This window comes from Vulpes vulpes, unplaced genomic scaffold, assembly GCF_048418805.1.
Source record: "Vulpes vulpes isolate BD-2025 unplaced genomic scaffold, VulVul3 u000000644, whole genome shotgun sequence".
Lineage (NCBI taxonomy): Eukaryota > Metazoa > Chordata > Mammalia > Carnivora > Canidae > Vulpes > Vulpes vulpes.
Genome location: NW_027325787.1, coordinates 1122342 through 1143627, shown reverse-complemented (window position 1 = coordinate 1143627; position 21286 = coordinate 1122342). Strand labels below are relative to the sequence as shown.

Sequence of the window (21286 nt, the reverse complement as noted above, 5' to 3'; positions counted from 1 at the left end):
TTTTTTCTTATTTTTACAAATGTTTACACAAGTAAGGAAGAAAATGAGGGTGATTCCAGGGAAGCAGCTCTGCTTGTTCTAACCACGGTTTACTCCCCTGTCACTCAAGTGTCCCAAGCTCTGGTTGTCACCATCCTTGGGTTGGGCTCAAGATTGAAAAGCCTCATTAAGAGGATATCCTAACCAGAACCCCTCAGGGAAGGCCCTAGTATTTGGTTTCCTTCAAAAACTTTGAGTTTCACAGAAATAATCTCCTTTTGCCAAGTCTGCTCGTGCCGTGAAGGTACTGAAAGAGTGTATCCGTCTGAAGCCCGACGATGCCACCATCCCACTCCTCGCCGCCAAGCTGTGCATGGGCTCCCTTCACTGGGTGAGTAGGGCTGGGGCCCTGTGCTCACAGGCAGGACTGCCAGTGCTTTCCACCTCCAGGCACTGAGTGAACATAGTAGCAATTCATCAGCTGCACAAAAACAAGGCTCTTCAGAGCTCTGGCCCCGAGGCCTCCCACCCATTCTAGGACCCCAAGGAATCATGTTCCCTGGATACTCCCGGTGTTCTTTGTCACGGGAATGTGCTTCCAAAGTAGAATCGATAAAATAGAATCGGAATTCGTATTCACATAAGTCTTACTGTACGCAAGGGATGTGGGACTGTACAGGTGTATGTCACCACTTGACTCGCTCCTAGCAGAGCTGAGTTTTCTATGAAGCAGTCTTCCTCTACTTGAGCTCATGTGGAAACCAACCATGCTCATCTGTCTTCCTTCACAGAGGCTTTCCTCTTCAGGTATTCTTGCTCAAATTTGAATTTGGGAATAATAGTCTGCTTTGTAACCAGCCTAGTACCTCAAAACTATACCATTTGAGTGGAATATAGAAAGACCCAGACTAACCACTGAGGTGGTGGTATGGATAATGACTACATACGATCCAGTTTTAATTTCTTTTCTTCAACTTCAGTATCAAGATTAATTATAAGAAGAATTTGCTCAAAAGACCATGGTGCCTTGCTAAGGATTTTTACCATTAGGGCCCTTGCTGCCTGTTTTTTTCCATTTATTTTCACCCAGCAGGATAAAAGTAAGCCCTGTGAGAAAGTGTTCTACTTCTGCTAAATTTTACCAAGGAAAATGTGGAAGGAAGAAGACTTTTTCAAAGAGCAGGCTCTCACCTGAAACTCACAGCTGCGAAGGTGTCGTGTGGTCCATGCAGGATTCAAAACTTTGGTGCCTTGAGCTAGGGAACAATGCGGGCAGCCTCGAGCAGTGGGCAAGGAGCGGGCCAGACCCTTCAGTTCTGAATATGCCGGTTTCCAGCGATGGCTATGTCGCGCCCCTTCCAGCTCTGGCATTGTTCATGGCTATCACATAGATCTCTCTAAGGCCAAAAATAAACCGGACTCTTTTTTATTTTTTTTAAGATGAACATAACAAATCTTTTCTGTATATATTTTTAACATTTTTATTATTAAAATTTCTAAACACCACAAAAGTAGAGTATGATGAACTCCCGGGTACTCTCATCTGGCTTCAATGACATCAACATTTGCCATATTTGAAGGAACAAATCTTATTATTTGGCTTCTAGTGACTTGTGCAAAAGGTCTTATTGTGGGTGTAGTTTACAGGTGTGCATTTTCTCATTGGAACCTGCTGATGTGAGGTCCATGGGCTGTGCGTTGTAAAATAAATTGATGGGAGTTCTGAATATTCTAACAGCTTGTAGGAAAGAGAATCCAAGCCTATATGTATTCTTTTTGTCATCATTTAAAAAGGAAGAACCCAGATACAAAAAGTGTCAAGGAGTTTATTATATACATATACATGTATATGTGTATATATGTATATATGTGTATATAATTATAATTAGTGCATTATATTGTTTTATAATAAAATTAATCATTTATTATATATTCATATATATTTATATATATGTATGTGTGTGTGTATATATATATATATATATATATATATATATATGTAATTCACTTCTGAATACCCAAAGCCTAACTACAAAACCAATTATTGAAAAATAGAGATGAAAAAGCTAGAACCCTACCAAGAATGAAAATGACTCTGGAAAAGAAGGTAAAAAAGCAGTAAGGAAACCTTTGAAGGAGCAAGGCAAGGTGGGAGCCCGAGGACTGTCAGAGAGGCTCAAATACAGAAAACAGAATCACCACAGTGGAACTGGAAGATTTGGGAGTGATTTTCACAGTGACTCATCAGAAATCTGTTTTTGGCAGCAGATGCTTATGGGAACTCATGTCCGAAACTCTGCAGGTTGTTGTTGTTTTTAACTTGTCTGGTTTTTCAGCTGGAAGAGGCCGAGAAGTTTGCCAAAACCGTCGTTGATGCAGGAGAGAAAACGTCAGAGTTCAAGGCCAAAGGCTACCTAGCTCTGGGGCTCACGTACAGCCTGCAGGCCACCGACGGTGAGAGAGGTCCCACTCTATGGGAACTGGGAGCCTCAGGGCTGGGCTGCCTGAGTCTGTCCTGCAGGGTCCTCACAGTCCCCTCGGAGGATTGTGGCAGGAGGCCCAAATGAGTAAGCTGGGTCTTCAGGGCGTGCCATCACATGGGGACCTGCCACCACTGCCACCCTATGTGTCCAAAATGGGTGGGACACAGGTGCTGTGCACCAGGTGCACTGTGCTGGTGATGCCGGCTAACAGGTACAGGGCATCCACTGTGAGGTGAAGGTGAGCAGGGCCTTGAGAGACAGTCCCCTAACCCAGCCCACACCTGTACCTGCCCCAGCACTTGGCTGGGCTGCCCCCGTGGGAGTAGATGCAGGCTCTGAGGCACAGGAATGTGGGAGAGGTTAGGACCAGCCTCCTCCGGGAAGCTTCCCTCGATTCCTCAGAATGCTCCCTCTCTTTTAGTACATCTTAGTTCACAGATATGTATACATGTAGTGCAGCAGCTTTCCAAACACCCACACAGTGACATGCATTTTTGGATGTAGATACAATGTGGCGATTCTGGCTTTAAAAAAAATCTTAATTGTGTTTTGTAAAATTAATGAAGTTTTCAGTTATGTGTTTGCAGGAAGTATAAATTGATAAATTATTTTCCTCAACTCTTAGTATTTCTTTTGCATGTTGTAGTCCAATATGATATGAATGCAAAAACTTTTTTTCAAAAACAAATGTGTCATTAATGAATTAGGATACAGCAGATACCTTTCAGTCACCACCCTTGCCAGCCACCTGGGGAACTTTGCATGTACCCTCTCCCCATCACAGCGCCCCCCCCAAGAGAAAACACTCTCCTGATTTTTTAGTATCCGCTTCCCTTTTCTTTCTTTTCAGTTTTGCTATTGTTTCTTTTACAAATTACCCCAAAGCTGCCTTTCCTCTGCCCTAAAATATCAGAGAACCTTAGAGAAGTTTCGCATATTAGCTGATTTTCAATAATGGCTTTTTTGGCTAATTTTTCATGTGCACATGCTATCCTGGCAACACCCAGTGCGTTGTTTTAACTATAGTAGACTTTCAGTGCAGGATAAGTTTAAGGCCAGATATTTATCCATATAGAGTCTTAGCCTGGACCCTAACCCCTAATTAGCCTTGTAACTTTGGGACAGTTGCCCGACCGTGTTGATCTTCATCTTGCATTCACAGCTCAGTTGGGCCACCTGAGGTTCTCTCTTGTTTAATCGCTGTTGGTGTAGGTTAGCGATGGCCGTGGCCGCATCTGGCCCTCTGGGACAGACTTCCACCATTCTCAGTGTGGTGGCAAGTGGGGCAGTGTTAGGGCCTCCTGGGTTCCTCTTCGATTCCAACCGTAAGTGGTTCCTCTGAGACTTTTGCTCTTATCCCCAGTAAAAAGTGCCTCTACAGTTCCCCCAACAGACCCAGAGGGAGCCATTTCTCACATGCTCGATCCAGGGGAAATGTGGGCTCATGGCTAGATGGCCTCACACTTCTCAGCTGATCGTCTAGTATCAGTGTTGGGTCTACCTGTTGTATCCCTTGTGTTTACATCAAGATTTTGTCCAGTGTGACTTACATGGGCCTTCTATGGCATCAAGCTAGTTACCTTGGCCAGGATCATAGCTTCTCCACACCAGAAGGAACTCTGAAGGCCATCTGATCTGAAGCCCCACGGGGGCTTGAACCCCTTGTATGCCACCTGGTAGAAGCAGTCCTTACGCAGGAGCACATGCCTGCGCTTGAGAAAGCAGATGTCCTCCCCTCTAGAGTTCCCACCTGGCCTTTGACAACAAACCCCTATGCCTAGGGAATCAAGGTGACCAGCCAGCTCCTACTGTCCCCTTGGCAATGATGGCTTCACAGTTGTGCTCACTGAGTGCAAGTGTCTGGGGTTGGTCTAGGCTTCATTTGCTGGCGCCTAGATAGGCCTACAGCACACAGGCGCCAGAAATGTGTTGCTTTTCATCCAGTTGAATGTATAGTTTTTATGATGAGCTTTGTATTTGTCAGAAACTCTCCTGATCTTCCATGCCACTGACTAATTGAACCCTTTTCTTAGCTTCTTTGCGAGGGATGCAGGAGGTCCTACAGAGAAAGGCGCTTCTTGCATTTCAGAGGTGAGTGGGAGTTCATCTTTTCACTCGGCTGTGCATAATGACACCAAAGTATGATAAGTATAAAAAGAAGAGATATTTATAAAGATTATGTAAACAGTGTTTTCCCCCTGGGAGTCTTTCATCTCAAAGCACTGAACATACAGTATCAAAACTTGCTGCCTCACTTGTTGCCACGTAAACCTGCACCCTTACTCTGTTTTTCCATTTGGGGACATGTTATTCATTCCTAATGAAATGATTTCAGCTCTAAGAAGATGGATATAATACTTGCATGTCTAGGGAGATGATTCCTTTTATTAAAGGCAATTGTCAGCACCTAGGAGAGGGATCATTCTTTTTTTTTTTTTTTTTACATGTCACACTCCAGATTTTTATATGAAGAAATGAAAAAAGCCAGATTTTTAGGATAGTTTCTGAAATGCTATGCCAAGACAGGCCAGCAAGTCTCAGGACCCAGCACCTCTGCTGTGCTCCATAAACCTGTGATTGTCTCCCTCATTACGATTTTCATGAAATTAGGAGCATACCTTACAATTAGAGAGTGCTTGAATGCTCTTTCCTGTCCCTCCTTAAACCCGATTGTCGTTGTGCTAACAATGCAGACAGAACAAGCAGTACTTAACTGCAAGGAAGGGACTAAGAGGGGCAGGAGGGAAGAGAGTTGCCGGAGTCACAGAGCTGTTGCAGTCAGGAGAGAGTCGAGGTCTCTTGACCCCCGCTCAGCCTTCCTTGTATCCTTTGCCACGCCACCCTAATTTGTTTCTTCCTGCAGGTATAATAAATCACCCAAATGAACCACTGCCTGAAAGGATAGCCCCATGATGTCAAATCTTGAATGGGTATTGATCCTGCCACCTTAAATATATCTGAGTTGCATTGACCTCTTGAAATCGTATTCGAAACTTAGTAATTTACCTGAAAAATTCGTGAGGCCCTCTCAATACCTAATAACCCTCGTTCAATTTCTTTCCTTAAAACTGGGGTTGCCTGCAGATGCGTCACAGTACACGTGTCCCTGTGTTTTCATGAAATCATGATCCCTTGGCTTCAGTTACTGAGGGACTCTTGTCTGGTTTCTTTTGGTTGCCTAGCAGGCTTGCTGACAACTTCTTCGCTTTGCCAGCCCCGGACTGGTTAATGGCACGAAGTACCAGTTGACATCTGCAAACAGACCTCCTATCCCTGTGCTAAGCTTTTGTTAACGTTCTTCAGCATGGAGTGTGGAAAGCATTTCCATTTCAAATGATTTGGAGTTTTACGTCCTCCAGCCCTGGTTTATAAAACCCACACATGGATGCCTATGAAAACGGTCATCACATCTGCTTCACTTTCCTTAAATCAGCACATCTTACCAGCTCTCTAAAAACAGCCGTGGTGGTGGTCTGTCTTGAGCTGCCAGAATTTGTAACTTCGTGTTATATAACAGCCATTCCATTGGCCTGAAATTCCTTTTTGTTCCTTTTTTACTTAGGTTTCAATTCAAAGAGATTTTTAGAAATACTAGTTCATTTGAGAATAAAGAGTCATAAAACCCTGCTAACCTACGTGCTCGTATCAGGGAAAGCTAACCTAAATTAGGTTTGTGTGAAATAAGTAATATTTTTCGTAGGAGTCAGGTTATTTTGTTTCAAGTGCATTCATTACCTGAAACTATTCTAGTGCATCGTAGACTTTAAAAAGAAAAATCTATAAGGGAATGATTTGAAATAGATAAAAATGATTTACATTACTTCTTAAATGTAAATGGGTATTTAAAAACCGCTTGGCTGAGAAGTACTTATTTCCTGTGTATTGTAAATCTTCTCCCCACAATTCTACTATGAAGTCTACTATTATTTGACAATTTTTTGTTTAAAGAGAAAACTGTGTTAACTCCAAAGGGATGAGGTTGGGGCTCCTGGCTGGCTTGGTCTGGAGCATGCACCTCTTGATTTCAGAGCCCCAAGTTGGGCATGGAGCCTACTTTAAAAAAAGAAAGGGATGGGTTTATAGTTAGAACATGTGAAAATTACCTCTTAATTATGACCAGAGTCAGAATGCAGAAAGATTTGCTCTCTAGTGGATTCACAAAGGTGATTTTTGAAGACATCTCAGGTGCATGACTGCATTTTAATGCTGAGACCCTCAGCTGTTTGTTGACTCCTACACTCAGCTCAAGCAGCTGAACCAGCTCCTTTGCCTGGTACAGAAGTATCATGAGGAAAAACAGTGTCGTCTACAGAGCTTCCTGAAGATGCACAACTGATCTGAGTGGCTACCTCTGTGGGCTCTCACATCCTCCAGAGAAAGCAAGCCTGAAAAGAGTTGAGAGCATGCTTCAGCAACTTGACCTAACCATGTGCAAAAATCTGGGCTCCTCCAAAGGAAGGGGTGACATGATATCATTCATGTTTGTCACACAAAGTGGCACAGGGTGTACAGTCTCGCTCCTTTTTTCCTCTCCCCCTCCTAGCTTGAGTTGAAGTTAATGTGGTATGTCTTGTGTACATGGAGTGGCCAACCATCCCAGTTTGTCAGGAACTGGGCAGTTCTCCAGAATGTGAGACTTTCCATATTAAAACCAGGAAAATCCTGGGCAAACTGGGACAAGTTGGTCATCTTATGGGTGTAACTAAAGGGAGGTTCCTGAGTAATAACTTTCATCAGGTTTTTTTTTTTTTTCTTAATAACACACTGATCCCATGTCCACTGTAATCAGGACTAAAGAGACCTCAAGAACTGGCCAAACAAGGCAGCAGGATGAAATGGTAGGGAGACCAGGCCTGCAGATTTCACTTTTGGTTTGAACTCTTTTGCTGGATATTCTTAGGATGCTTAATAGTAGATGCTTTATAAACTGTAGTTGTTATTGTTACAAGGTATGTGTCTTATGGGCCAAGTACAAGTTAGTCAGTCTTCTCTGTATTCTTGGGTCAACTCTAGAGGATGTTGGAACCAGAGTCTAGGAGAGCACTGGAGTGATCTCAGTGCATTCTGAGTTTTAACTGGGTGGCCTGAGTGGCCCATCCATGCTTTCCAATAACAGCCTAACACACCTCTCTCAGGGCCTGCTCCCACTGCACGGTAATGGTCACTTTGGGTCTCCCCCTCTGTGGGGCTGGGGGAGCTCCTGAAGGAAAGACGCTTGTATAATTTTTTCACTTCTAGCCTTCCCAAGTGGCTAGACAGGTCCTGGCGTCACAGGAAGTACTGCATAATGTGGATGATTAGATGGTTGGGTGGGTGAATGGGTGACTAGGGTGGATGGATGGATGAGTGGATGGTTAGGTGGATGAGTGGATGGATAGATGGATGGATGGATGGATGACTAGGGTGGATGGATGGATGAATGGTAGATGGACAGATAGGTGGTTGGGTGGATGGATGAGTGGTTGGATGGGTGGATGGATGGATGGATGAGTGGATGGGTGGGTGACTAGGGTAGGTAGATGGATGATGGATGAGTGGACAGATGGACAGCTGGATAGAGGGACAGATGGATGAATGACTTGGGTAGATGGATGAATAGATGAGTAGGTAGATGGTTAGATGGGCAACATCAGGGAGACAGCAGTCTGATAATCCTTTCTTTCCTCATGGGAGAGAAATTGACTTAATGGAGATGGAGGTGCTTTGACAAGGGAAGTGCTTTGTGAGCATCCCTGTGTTGACATTTTTAGGTCTCTGGGTTTCTCTTAGCAGCCTCACCAGGTGCTCACTGTAGGAGATTGGAGTTATGAGGCTGCTTCAAATCCATGTACAGAGGGGCACCTGGGTGACTCAGTCAGTTAAGCATCCGACTCTTGATCCCAGCTGAAGTCTTGATCTCAGGGTCATGAGTTCAAGTTCTGCCTGGGGCTCCATACCAAGTGAGGAGCCTACGTTAAAAAAAAAAATCCATAAGCAGAGTCTAGCAGGCTTGCAATTTTTAAGATCACTAACGTCCTTCATCTCGCCTGCATTGCTTGCTGATTTCTGCTGAGCAGGTTTTCTGTGGGCATGGCTGTGCCATGGGAAGCCCAGCTGCTAAAGCTCTTCTGCCTGACTGAAGCAGGTTTTCTGGAGTCTACAACATGATCTCCTCACTGCATTTTCTCTGGCTTTCTTGGGCATTATCTTTATCTCTTTGTTTCTCTCATAGGCTAAAGTGGTCAGCTTAATTCATTAGTGGAATTATTGAAGTAAAATTTTTCAAATGTGTATGTTTAGGTTGTGTCTCCTTAGAAACCTGACAGTTGAATATCCATTATTGGTCAGGTTGGCAGTTCTTCAGTGTTTGTCCTGATACACCCCAGAAATGCTGAGATTTCTATCACTTTCCATTCAGACTTCCTTTCACAGTGCTGTGGCTAGCAGTTAATCATTATTTGATGAGGCCAGGGTGGGGCCTTTGGTCAGGACTACCTCCACCCACTCCCTGAACTCAACAGGACATCGCCAGCATCTCCCTTGGTTGGTGTTGGGCAGAGGCAGCCATGATTTGATTTAACTTCATTTGTGGCAAATCTAAATGGGGCTGAGAAAATTAAAGCCCTGAGGAAATTTTTTTTTTTTGACGGTTGTAGAAACATGACTTTATCAATTGTGAAAGAAGATAAGATAAAGAATGCTAAATAATTCAAAGTCTCTTCATAATTAATTTTGTATTCATTTCCCCTGAGTAATTGGGAGAGAAACCATGATGACATCCTGATCTCACTTTTTTATGAACACTGAAGGAAAAAAAAATTCTTTGATGTACAAATTCATGGAAAACCAATACCTGTAAAATAATAAAAACTGGAGTCCACTGAGTAGGCCTTTGATAGAAATAAGACATTTCAAAGGGCAACACAGGCAACTGGTTTCCACCTCTTAAACTAAGGTTGTGTCCTGAGGCAAGGTCACTAATGAAGCCTCCCCAGGAATGGGAGTTGAGGTGCTTTGCTGTTGAGATTAATAAAAGGACTGACCTCACCCCCACCCTACCACCACGTTCTTCCCCAGTCCCATACTGGACCTGCCACATTTGCCTAAACAATGCCCTAATTGTTAGACTTAGTATTTTCTGGATGCCAAATACCTGGAAGACTTTTGAGCCTTTTTCTCCACAGCAGACAGTTTCAGCAAAAGGCCTTATTACCACAGAAAGCCACCCTTGGCATGTTTGATGCAGTTGAATCCATAATGGTTTGGCTTCCTTTTTTTATCTCAAATTTGTTTTCTGCTGGTAAAAGATCCTCCTTTAATCACAGAGTGTTGACAGAAGAGCACAAAGGGTTGTTTACCATCTGTCCCCCCTCCCCATTTGTAATTATTCTGCCCCATGGTACCTTTTTTTTTTTTAAGATTTTATTTATTTATTCATGAGAGACCCAGAGAGAGGCAGAGACACAGGCAGAGGGAGAAGCAGGCTCCAGGATCATGCCTTGAGTCCCCCAGGTGTCCCTCCCATGGTGCCTTTAAAGTAAGTTAAAGTTTTCCTCTTCCTCCCAGAATCTTAAATGCAGAATTGTGTCCCCTATGTAGTCACATTTTGAGTTAGGCTTGGTGAAATGCAAGTGATTTCCACATAAATGCAAGAATGACTATGTTTGCCATCAAGTAGGAGGCCAGGGCGGCCTCTTCCCATCCACTGTCCAAGGCCAGTTAGTAAAACCAAGCCTAGCATCTGGCTGCAGAGTCCTACGTGCCACAGCTACACAGACTACATTAGTAAATTGCATGGAACTTAGTAGAAGCTTCAAAAGACTGAACGAGAATCCTTTTCTTCCCATGGTTCATCAAAAACCAAAACCTCATTTTACAAGCAAAGCCAGGTCTTTGATTTTCATATGGTTTCTCTGAAATCCAGAAATTTGGATGAAGTAGCGTTAAGGCCAAGCCAAAACTTAACCAAAGCAGCCATCGCCCTGCCAAGTACACTCGTAACCTCACCGTGTCCCAGCATGACATGTGGGCCTCTCCCGCTCAGCCCAAGGGAAGCATCTGCCAGAGGTGGGCGTCCGATCCCAGGGGCTGTGGGTTCCTCACCTCCAGGCTCCGCCTCGAAGCCAGGCATCAAGGGCTGCCATTTCAGGTGCTAGACAAAGCACAGACATGTGCTTCTGTGTCATACCTGTCCATGTCATGAGGGGGGAATGCGTGACATTTGTTAGTGGACAAAAGAGTTTAAATGAAACATCGCATAGTTAAATATGTAGCCTTGACGTCAAACTGCAAATGTGAATGACCGTTGGCTAGGAAGGGGAGAATGGCCTGTCCTGCGTACTAATGGCTACATCTGTACTCTTTCAGGGCCCACAGCCTATCACCTACAGATCACCAAGCAGCTTTCTACCTGGCTCTGCAGCTTGCCATCTCCAGACAGGTCAGTATCTCTCGTGTTTCCTAAACTTGGTGGGTGTCCCATCTTGACGCAGCTCCTCCATCGCCTCCGTGGGAGGCAGTAGCTGGTCTTTTTTCATTCTCCTGAGATGGACCTGGAGCCGGGGCCTCTTCTGGGAGGGAGCTGACTCCTCACAGCACAGCCACTGGTGGTTTTGGTCAGTTTGAGCACCTGCTGCGAAGACACAGGTGTCCCAGGCTCTGCTTTGGGAGATGAAGTCCACAGACCTGGAGATGCTGAGGGCCTCATGGGATGTAGCACATGGCACGTGCCCTGAACCCAAGGGCCTGTGGCCCTTGGTGGTGGACCTAGTGCCGAGCTGCACTATGGGGCATTAGCCACTGGTTGTCGGAAGGTACCGGTAATAGGCGGTAGGTCCTCCCTGGGCGGGAGGTGTGGGAGACAGGCACTCACGGGGGCTCCCTTCCCCACATACAGGACTCTGCAGCATTCTCCTTGCTGGAGACGCAGCTCTGCTGGCCTTCGTCTTCCTCATGGCAGCTTCCAAAAGCTGCCTTTGCCATTCTCAGACCCTCCCATCCCCTCCCAGCTGCTCTGAGGCTCTGGCTACAGGCCTGCCCGCCCAGCAGGTGCAAGACACTGGTGGTCACCCCAGCACATTCCTGAGTGCTGACTGGAGGGTGAAGCGGAGGGCAGTCCCCGGACACGCCATCTCCGGGCAGGCCCGGGCCACAGGCGTGCCTCTGACTCCCTGCAGGCCTTGGAATGGCATGGCCGAGTGGCTTCCAGTGGTGACCTGGGGACCAAGGAAACCAAGACGCCCCCTCTGCACAGGCCCTGTCGCCTGGCTGGTGGGGCTCTCAGCTAGACCCACGGGAGCTGCTACTTCAACAGCTGTGCCCTGGTTCCCCCGCCACTGGGAGCTTCTCGCACCTTCTGCGTGAAGCCTCCATCCTGAGGTGGCCTACCCTTCCCCTTCCCCCTGCTCGGCTCTCCTGTTCAGGATCTGTCTTCTTCCCTAGACTTCCAGAAAGGCAGGGGCCCTCCTCCATCACCCTCATCTCTTGGTCCCGGCAGCTGGAACACGGCCTGGCATGTGTTAGGCAGCCGGTAATGCTCATTCAGCGAAGCTTTGAATCCCTTCAAGTCAGCTCTCCCTTAAGGACGTCTTATCCCACCCTGTATCTGTTTGTCCCTGATGGTTCTGCTCACCCCTGCAGATGGACACCATGAGTGTACCTGCCTTTCGAGCCTCCTTGTCACAGCAGGCTGGGTGCTCTTCACACCGTGGGCGTCACCCTGAGGAGAGGACACATGGGTGGGGCCTCGTGGGTACAGCTGCCACTGCTGCAGGCCCACAGCGTAAGGACACCGGACCTCTGTGGAAGTGTGTCCGTGCTGGCCAGGGGCCCAGGGCCATAGCCCTCTTACCTTTAGAGCCCATGTCATCTGAGCAGGAGGAGGAGACAGGAGAGAAATCAAAAGATCTAGAGCCACTCTTGTCTTGGTCACTCAGTAGCTAGATGGCAATGCTCAAACCTTGTCACGTGCCTGGACTCCTGGGCTTCCTCCCTGTAAATGGGGGGCCAGGCTGGATGAGCCTTCCCCTGGCTGTGACAACCTGATGCTAGGGGTCAGTGGCAGAGAGCCCCTGCAGCCAGCATTCATAACTTAAATCCATCAAAAATAGGATCTCAGAGAGGAAAACAAAGAGGTTTGGGAGGCTCTGGCTTCTTCCTAACAGAGTGAGGTTACTGAGAACTGGAAAGAGGCAGGGGTGCTGAGAAGAGGTCCCATATGAGGACGGGAGTTGGGTGGGGAGAGGACAGGAAGGATTCCCCGGGGCGGTTGTGTAAGAATGGTTCAGTCCTCGAGACTCTATTTCGAGATCCAGTGTCAGGTTCTAATTCTCCCTGGTTACTGTTAAACCTGCATGGAATCTCGGGTGTTCAAATATCCATTATGTATGCATTTTATCAACCCCAGTGCTTGGATGATTTTTGAAGAAAGTCTTGAACAACCCTTGCATTTTAAAGGTTAAGGTTGTATCTGGTCCTCTTTGAATTTGGATACATCTGCTTTGTATGTGGCATTGCAATTTGTTTCTTGGATGGAGTTATTTTGGGTTGTAGTTTGGAAAGGTGTGGGGTGTTTGTTTGTTTGTTTGCATATTTCCTTGATGTCTAATGGAGATGTCCAGGACAAAGGAACCTGGAAAGGCTCACAGGTGTCAGGTCGTCTGGAAAGCTCTGTTTAAGGCTTTGTAGTAACCTGTTAGGTACTTTAGTTTGATAATACACTTTTTAAAAAATGAGACAAGTTCAGCTAAGTCACTTTAATTCCACTAACAACCTCTGGCAACTTGTATGTGTTTCTACCAAGAGGGAAATTATCTTGGGTATAATCAAGAGTACATCACTTTTGTGGGAAAAGGGAAATTGTGTTTTAGTGAAACACAAAAGAGTGGGTATTGGCAATTTTACAGAGAAGCAGAGCCTCTTGCATCACTCCACAGGTCACACTGCCGCTTGAAGAGGACATCTGTCTGCGTGTTTGTGGTTGATATCCCGGGGCTGTCACGAAGATTAAAATCTAAATGTGGCACAGGGTGAAAGGACTTTCGATATTTACAGAGAATCAGACGTTGAGATGGTAGCTCCTCGTGTGTGTGCGTGCGCACCTGCACCTGAGCATGTGTGCGCACCTGTTAAAATTCTTTATGATTTTGTTTTAAACCAGATCCCAGAGGCTCTGGGGTACGTCCGCCAAGCTCTTCAACTTCAAGGTGATGATGCCAACTCCCTGCACCTCCTTGCCCTCTTACTGTCTGCACAAAAGCATTACCACGATGCTCTGAATATCATTGACATGGCCCTGAGTGAATATCCAGAGAATTTTATGTAAGTGCTCCTGGCCTTTTGTTTTACTCTTCCCCTCCCTCCTTCATTCTATCTAAGTTCAGTCCTTTGTGGATATCCTGAGGATACATAGTCCAAAGTTCCCTTGTTCTTGTTTTTCCACGGTCTTTGGAAACAGATGTAGCCTGTTAGGTCGCCCTTGTTAAGTTTAAAGATAACCTATGGGGTCTTTATCAGGTCTTTCCCAGAGTGGACCATTGGTGAACTAGCTGATTCTACATGGACGGTGGGTGAACATTTTTATCGTAGTAGTTTTACATTTTCAAATGCACTTTAGGAAAAAATACACCTGAGGATCAAAGCATGAGTTCTGGAAGTTATTGGTCAGGGGGAGACTACTGATTGTGGAAACGAGTTGTCGTAAAGTCAGTTTGAAGATGAATATTGAGTAAGTGCTCATGCGGATATACAGGGAGATGGCAAAGGTTAGACTGAACAATCTCCAGTGACTGAAGCCTCTGGAACATGCTTCCTGGCTTATTTGTCCTCGTTGACCAGAGGCTTTTCCGCTAGGTCCAGGTGGCCACCCTGTTGCAGGCAGCTTCCATCCGAGGTTCCTGACCTCTTGGTGCCATGGTTTGTCCTCTGGGAAGTAGAATTCCTTAAATAAATCAGTTCATATCTGTGCCTAACCTAAAAACTGCCAGTAGAAACTGCCATGGGCACGATTGTCTGCATATCTCCCCAGCATTCCTCTAAATCCCTCAATCCAAGCATGTTGGGTAGGCTTTGTGGAGAAGGACATTGTCGTGTGGGTGCCTTGGTTCCCATTTTATCCTCAGTGGGGTCGCCTGGTAACCAGTACACAGTGGCCAGAAACAGTAAACACTCCGCTTGAGCTGGCAGGGTCAGTGGTGGGGCGGGGGCAACCGGGGGGAGCCTGGGAGGACAGGAATGTAGGCTGGGGCAGCTCTCCTCACTGGGGCAAATCAGTGCTGCGGCAAATTGTAAGTGGATCAGCTTTGGCTTTATTTCTCTGCCTCATCACCTCACTGTTTTTAATCAGCGCGTTTCAGCAGTTCTCCTTGGAAAACTGGTTCACACATTTCCATGACAAACATTTCTTTGTCTTCAAGTGAAAAAGGCACTTCTCTTCTCCCCATCGAGAAAAAAATCTCATTATAATCCCGAAAACCTCTGACTAGAGATTTCTTTTGTAGGTTCGGTTATTTGTGCCGAGTGAATTAAAGAGCTTTGCTGCAGCGTTTTGCTTCTCGCAGGCCTCCAACTTGCTCTTTTGCACACCGAGTGTATTTCTGGGTGTCATCCAAGACTGGTTAGCCCAGGGGATCTTAACGTGGTTAGAGCACTCTAAAGGGGCCTCGGTCCTTTACCCCACACTAAAGGACAACCTGATGCAACTGAAATCCGTTTCTCTCATCGACATTTATAAAGCAGCATTCCCTGCCTCCCACCCCTAACACCTTCAGTACATGTTAGACTCCCGCATGTGTCTCCTGTGTAGACAGCCTGCGGTGTCATCTGAGAAGAGGCTTATTAAACTAATAGCCACGCCATGCAGGGAGCAGTAAACAGTGGTGGCTAATATGGTAATACTTCCAAGTGACAGCAGCTGACAGCCTTTTCAAGTAGAATCAGTAAGGAACAGCAGTAGAGATATTTGAGGAATGCGAGCCTGTTATTTTAATGTTAAGCTGTAAGCTCAAAAAAGCAAAGCATATGGCAACAGGTCTGAGAGCAGCCGATGACTTGTTTGCTTTTTAAATATTTGTATTTCTTCCTATGTGATGGGAAACTTCTTCCCTAAGAATACTTTATTAAAAGTTGGGGCCAGATGTAGTTGGTTCTCGTGGTTTTGTTCCAAGCCTGGGTAAAACATTTCAACAACCCAAACAAGATGATGCGGGCACCTGTCCCTGAATGCCAAGTAGTAGTATCTGTTTGTTTGTGACAAGCTTGCCTCCTGCACAACCACGGACTCTTGGAAGCCCGGGAGTGCCTCGTGTGTCTTGTGTCCCATCCGCCATACACAGACTGAGGGCGTGCTTGATGTTTCCTCGGCACCTGCCACATTGGAGGTGGAAGCCACGGCCACAGTTGGACTGAGGCCTGTTTAACCGTTGGACAGTTAAACTGTTGAACAGAGACTTGATTGACCAAGCCTCTTAGCCTGATGCCAAGATCCTTTTGGTCCCTCTTAAACACCAACTTCTTTCATTTCCCGGTGACAGTAAGGATCGGTAATACTTGAGAGGCCAGCTGCCCCTCCAGGACATTCAGCTGTCTGAGCTAGTGCATGTAGGCATTTGTAATGGTAACCACTCACTAGTTGGTAGGAATTCGTATTATCCCTATGACTAGTTCTTCTCCAGTGTTCTCAAATATGGTATTTTAGAATCCTTTAAAATTGTTGTTATTGGGGCACCTGAGTGGCTTGGTGGTTGAGCGTCTGCCTTCTGCTGGTACCGTGATCCTGAGATCCTGGAATTGAGTCCTACGTCAGGTTCCCCATAGGGAGCCTGCTTCTCCCTCTGCCTTTTTTTTAAATCTTAAAAAAATAAAAAATAAATAAAATTGTTATTAAATATTGAGTAAAAGCCAAAGGATCTTTATTACATATATTTAAAATAATAATACAACTAATACAGATGCTGACTTCTTAGTTTAAGAAAAAGATTAATATTGCCTATGAATTTCCTGTGTGCCCCTGTCTATCCTATCTCCTTACCTCTCTAACATCACAGGATGTTACCCATATCCTGAATTCTAGGTGGAGCATTCCCTTGTGTTTCTAGACCATATATGTTCACCCTCCCAAATAATAATGTCTAGTGTTGCATATTTAAACATTTTTAATGGAATTATACTGCATATATCCTTATATGTGTTTGCTTTCATTGCTTGACATGTTCCTGAAGTTCATCCTTATTGCATGCAGCAGCAGTTTATTCCTTTACACCAATACATTGTATTTTCATAGATATACCATGACATGGGGCACCTGGGTGGCTCAGTGATTGAGTGTCTCCCTTTGATTCAGGTCATGATCCCAGGGTCCTGGGATCAAGTCCCACATCAGGCTCCCCGGAGGGAGCCTGCTTTTCCCTCTGCCTGTATCTCTGCCTATGTCTCTGTGTTTCTCATGAATAAATAAATAAAATCTTTTAAAAAAAAGATATACCATGACGTATTTTTCCAGTCTGTTGTAAATGGATGTACAGGTGGTTTTCACTTTTCAGCTGTTACGAAAAAAGCTACTGTAGATACTCCTGCAGGTGTCCTGGTGCACATGTGCAGGTACTTCCCTGGGCATCACCTAGGAGGGAGACTGTTGGTTGGAGGATATGTGCATCTTCAGTTTTACCAGATCATTTCAAACCACTTTCCAAAGGGGTTGTGAGCCTATGTGGCTGCAGGCACCAAAACCCTGTGTTTCAGACTTATTTTTGGCAGTGTGGTTGCTGGTTCATGGTGTCACATTGTGAGTTGAAGTGGCGTGACGAGCTTGAACAGCTTTGTATTTGTTTATTGGCCATTTAGCTTTCCTGTTTTGTGAAGCACAGGGAGAAGTCTCTCCTCTTGCCTAATTGGGTTGACTTTTTTTATGCCAATTCATAAAATTTATTTAAATATTATGGTTACAAGTCCTTTTGTTGGTTACATGTGTTATAAAAAATCTTCTAATCCATGACTAGTTTCCTGATGAATAGAAGTTCTTATTTTCAAAGTAGTTGAATTTATCAGTCATTTCCTTCATGGATTGTACTTTCTGCATCTAGTTTAAGAAACCTTACTTTCCCTTCTCTGGGGTCACAAAGATAGTCCCCTAAGTTATATTCTAAGAGTTTTCCTGTGTTACCTTTCACACATAAATCTAAGGGTCCATCTGGAAATAACTGTCTTATGTATGTAAGGTGTGAAGGATTCAGTGTTGGTTTTCCCCATTTGGATACCCAATTGTCCCAGCATCATGTACTGAAAAGCTCCTTTTTCTTGTTGCCCCACAGAGCTACATTTGTCTTAAATGCCCATATATGTGGGGATGGGGGTGCCCATCAATGTATGATTGCTACTTTCTGCATTCTCACAACTTTATTATTTGTGAGGTAGGTCCATCCCTGTTTCTTGCTCTTCAGGAGTGTTATGGTGGGGTGCCGGGGTGGCTGAATCAGTTAAGCATCTGCCATCAGCTCAGGTCATGATCTCCAGGTCCTGAGATAGAGCCCCGCGTTGGGCTCCCTGCTCAACCGGGAGTCTGCTTCTCTCTCTCTCTCTCTCTCTCTCTCTTCCTCTGCCCCTCCCCACTGCTTGTTCTCTCTCTCAAATAAATAAATAAAATCTTCAAAAAAAAAAAAAAGGTGCTGTCACTATTCTCAGGTCTTTGAGAACACAAATTTGATACAAATTTTTGAATCACATTTGTCAAATTCCACAAAAAAAAAATTTTGGAATTACGTTTAATCTAATAGCTCAGCTTGGGGAGAATTATTTATGACAGTTTCCTAATCTATAGCCATTGTACCTAATTACTTAGGTCTTTGAAAAATACTTTTTAATGAAGTTTTACAATTTTTCTTATATTTTGCCCATTTTTACTAGATTTATTCCTGGTTACCTGAAAAAATGTATGTATGCAGATTTTTCTTTTCTTTTTTTTTTTTTAAAGATTTTATTTACTTATTCATGAGAGATACAGAGAGAGAGGCAGAGACACAGGCAGAGGGCCTCCATGAAGCAGGCTCCATGCAGGGAGCCCAATGTGGCACTCTGGGATCACACCCTGAGCCACAGGCAGACGCTCAACCACTGAGCCACCCAGGCATCTGCAGAATTTTTTTTTCTTTATCAAATTTATGATCTACCTGTTGCTGTTGTATAGGAAGGCAGCTGATTTTTGTATATTCTTTTTGACCCAACAACTCAACTCAACTCTTGTTAATTCTAACAATTTACATGTAGGTAACTTTGGAGTTTCTATACTAACAATGACTTCTATCTGAAATAATTAAAATTTAATTTATCTCTAATCCTTCAACTTTTTTAAAACTGGCCATACTGGGCTAGGTAGGACCTTCAATATAGCTGAATAAAATTCTTTCAATGTTTAACCATTGAACATTAAGGATTGTATTTGTTACAAATTTGTTTATTGGTACTATTTAAGAGGTTAAGAGAATTTCCTTCTTTGTGGTTTGCTAAGAGTTCATCTTTTTAAATCATGAATTGATACTGAATTTTATCAAATGCTTTTTCTGTATTTGTTGACATGACTATATGGTTCTACTCCTTTGATCTATGAATTTTATACTAATTGCTATTTTTAAATGTTAAATTAACCTTGCATTCTTAGAATAAACCCAACTTGATCATGACAAATTAGCTTTTTTTAGTAGATTCAGTTTACTAATTTTTTTTAGAACATTTATATTTGTTCATGTGTGAAATAGCTTGTAATTTCCCTTCCTCATTGTATACTTGTCCAGTTTTGGCATCACGGTTGGGCCAGGCTCATAAAATGAGTCGGAGTAGTTCTTTTTTGGGTGTTTTAGAATCATTTGGGTAAGATTGGAATTATCTGTTTCTAGAATAAGAAGTTTCTGTAGAATTTGCCTGTAAAACCATCTGGGGCTGGTCTTTTTTCTATAGAAAGACTTCTGATGCTTTTACAAAAATGATTCCAGGATATTCAGGTTTTCTACTTCTTTTATTAAGCCAAGGATAACATAGAAGCTAAAATATATATGCCATTTATTTTTCAGGATATGTCCATTTCATGTAAATGTTAAATTTTATTGGCATGGAGTTGTTCATGTTTTTTAATTATCTGTTAATTGTCATACAGCACCTGTGGTTGTCTTTTTCATTCGTAATATTTTTTAAAATATTTTATTTATTCATTCATGAGAGAGAGAGACAGAGACAGAGACAGAGAGAGAGGCAGAGACACCAGCAGAGGGAGAAGCAAGCTCCATGCAGGAAGCCCAACATGAGACTAGATCTCAGGTCTCCAGGATCATGCCCTGGACCAAAGGCGGCACTAAACCGCTGAGCCACCCAGGCTGCCCCGTAATGATTTTTAATGTGCCTTCTCTTTTATTTTGTTTTAAGTCTTGCCAGAAATTTGCCTGTTACATCGATCTTTTCAAAGAACCAGCTTTTTAATGGTCTCAACTATATATTTCCTGTTCTTATTTCTAACATTTCCTTTCTTCTATTTCCTCTGAGTTTGTTCTTTTGTATCCGAGTTTTCCTTCTTCGTTCTCAAGTTAGGTGTTTAGTTCATTAATTTTTTGTCTTTCTGACATAATATTTAAGACTAAAAATTTTCCGCCATGTGCTACTTTAGTTGTAGACCACCATCTCAATATCTGCAATTGTTATTACTTCGTGTCAAATTATTTTAAATTTCCATTTTTCTTCTTTGACTCCTTAATTCTTTTAGAACTTTGTTTTCCATGAAGCAGGCTCCATGCAATTGTCAAATGTATGGACTTTTCCACTTATCTTTTGTTAATGGGCTTTTAATAACTTCATTGAATTGTGCTCAGAGACTGTAATCTATATGAACTTAAAATGTGTTGAGACTTGTTTTATGGCCCAGCATGTGGTCACTTCTTATAAATACTCCACGTGTGCTTAAAAAGAATGTTTTCTGTATTTGGGGGTACATTTTTATATATTTTATTTGATGAAGCTATTAATTATGCTACTCAGATCTTTATTCTTACTGATGTTTTTTGTTTGCTTAGTTGATTAATTATTGAGCCGAGATATGTTGAAATCTACCACTGGGATTGTAGATTGTCCTATTTCACCACAGAGTCACAGCAATGTTTGCTTTATATAGTTTAAAGCTGTGCTATAAGGTGCATATAAATTTAGAATTGCTATGTCTTCCTGGTTGATTCAAACCTTTATCATTATGTAATAAGTTACATAATTCATTTTGCCTCAAAATCTAGTTTGTATGCTAACACACACATCCACAACACTTATCTACATTTGTGTGTCCATCTACAGATACACATATGCAGTGTGTGTGGGTGTGCATGTGTTTGAGCATTTATGGAATATCTTTCTTCATTCTCTTACCTTGAATTTTTTATGTTCTTATATTTTAGATTCACTCTTATTATATACAGCTGATTTTTTCTTTTTTTAACACAGACTGACAGTCTTATCTGGAACATTTAGTTCATTTCCATTTATTGTAAATACTGGTACATTTGTGTTAATATCTCATACCTTTGTGCTGTTTGTCCTGCCCTCTCTTTCATAGGCTATCTTCTCTCTTCCTACCTTCTTTTATGTTAATTATGTTTTTATTACGTTTTTTTTTTCTTACAGATTTGGGAAAAAAAACATTTTGGTTTGGTTGTTTAGTGATTATCCTAGAAATTTTAGTGAGGGTCTGTTGCTGGCACACTTTCTCAGTTGTGTCTGAAAATGTATTTGGCTTTACTCTCAAAAGAGATTTTCCAACTGGATTTATAATTCTAGGCTCACATTTTCTCACAGCACAAATAATCTTGCTCCTCTTCTAGTTG

General features: G+C 43.5%; 1 protein-coding gene across 9 annotated transcripts in view; it reads left to right on the top strand.

The window, feature by feature from the left end:
- Positions 1 to 21286, top strand: part of TTC7B (tetratricopeptide repeat domain 7B) — a 259212-nt gene that overhangs the window by 157041 nt on the left and 80885 nt on the right. For 8 of the 9 annotated variants that reach the window (XM_072745562.1, XM_072745563.1, XM_072745565.1 and 5 more), the window contains 5 exons: positions 266 to 370; positions 2316 to 2433; positions 4496 to 4553; positions 10809 to 10881; positions 13600 to 13760. In XM_072745562.1, coding sequence (XP_072601663.1) covers positions 266 to 370; positions 2316 to 2433; positions 4496 to 4553; positions 10809 to 10881; positions 13600 to 13760 — 515 coding nt within the window. The remainder of the gene's footprint in view (positions 1 to 265; positions 371 to 2315; positions 2434 to 4495; positions 4554 to 10808; positions 10882 to 13599; positions 13761 to 21286) is intronic. The other variant, XM_072745564.1, reaches the window with a different exon arrangement.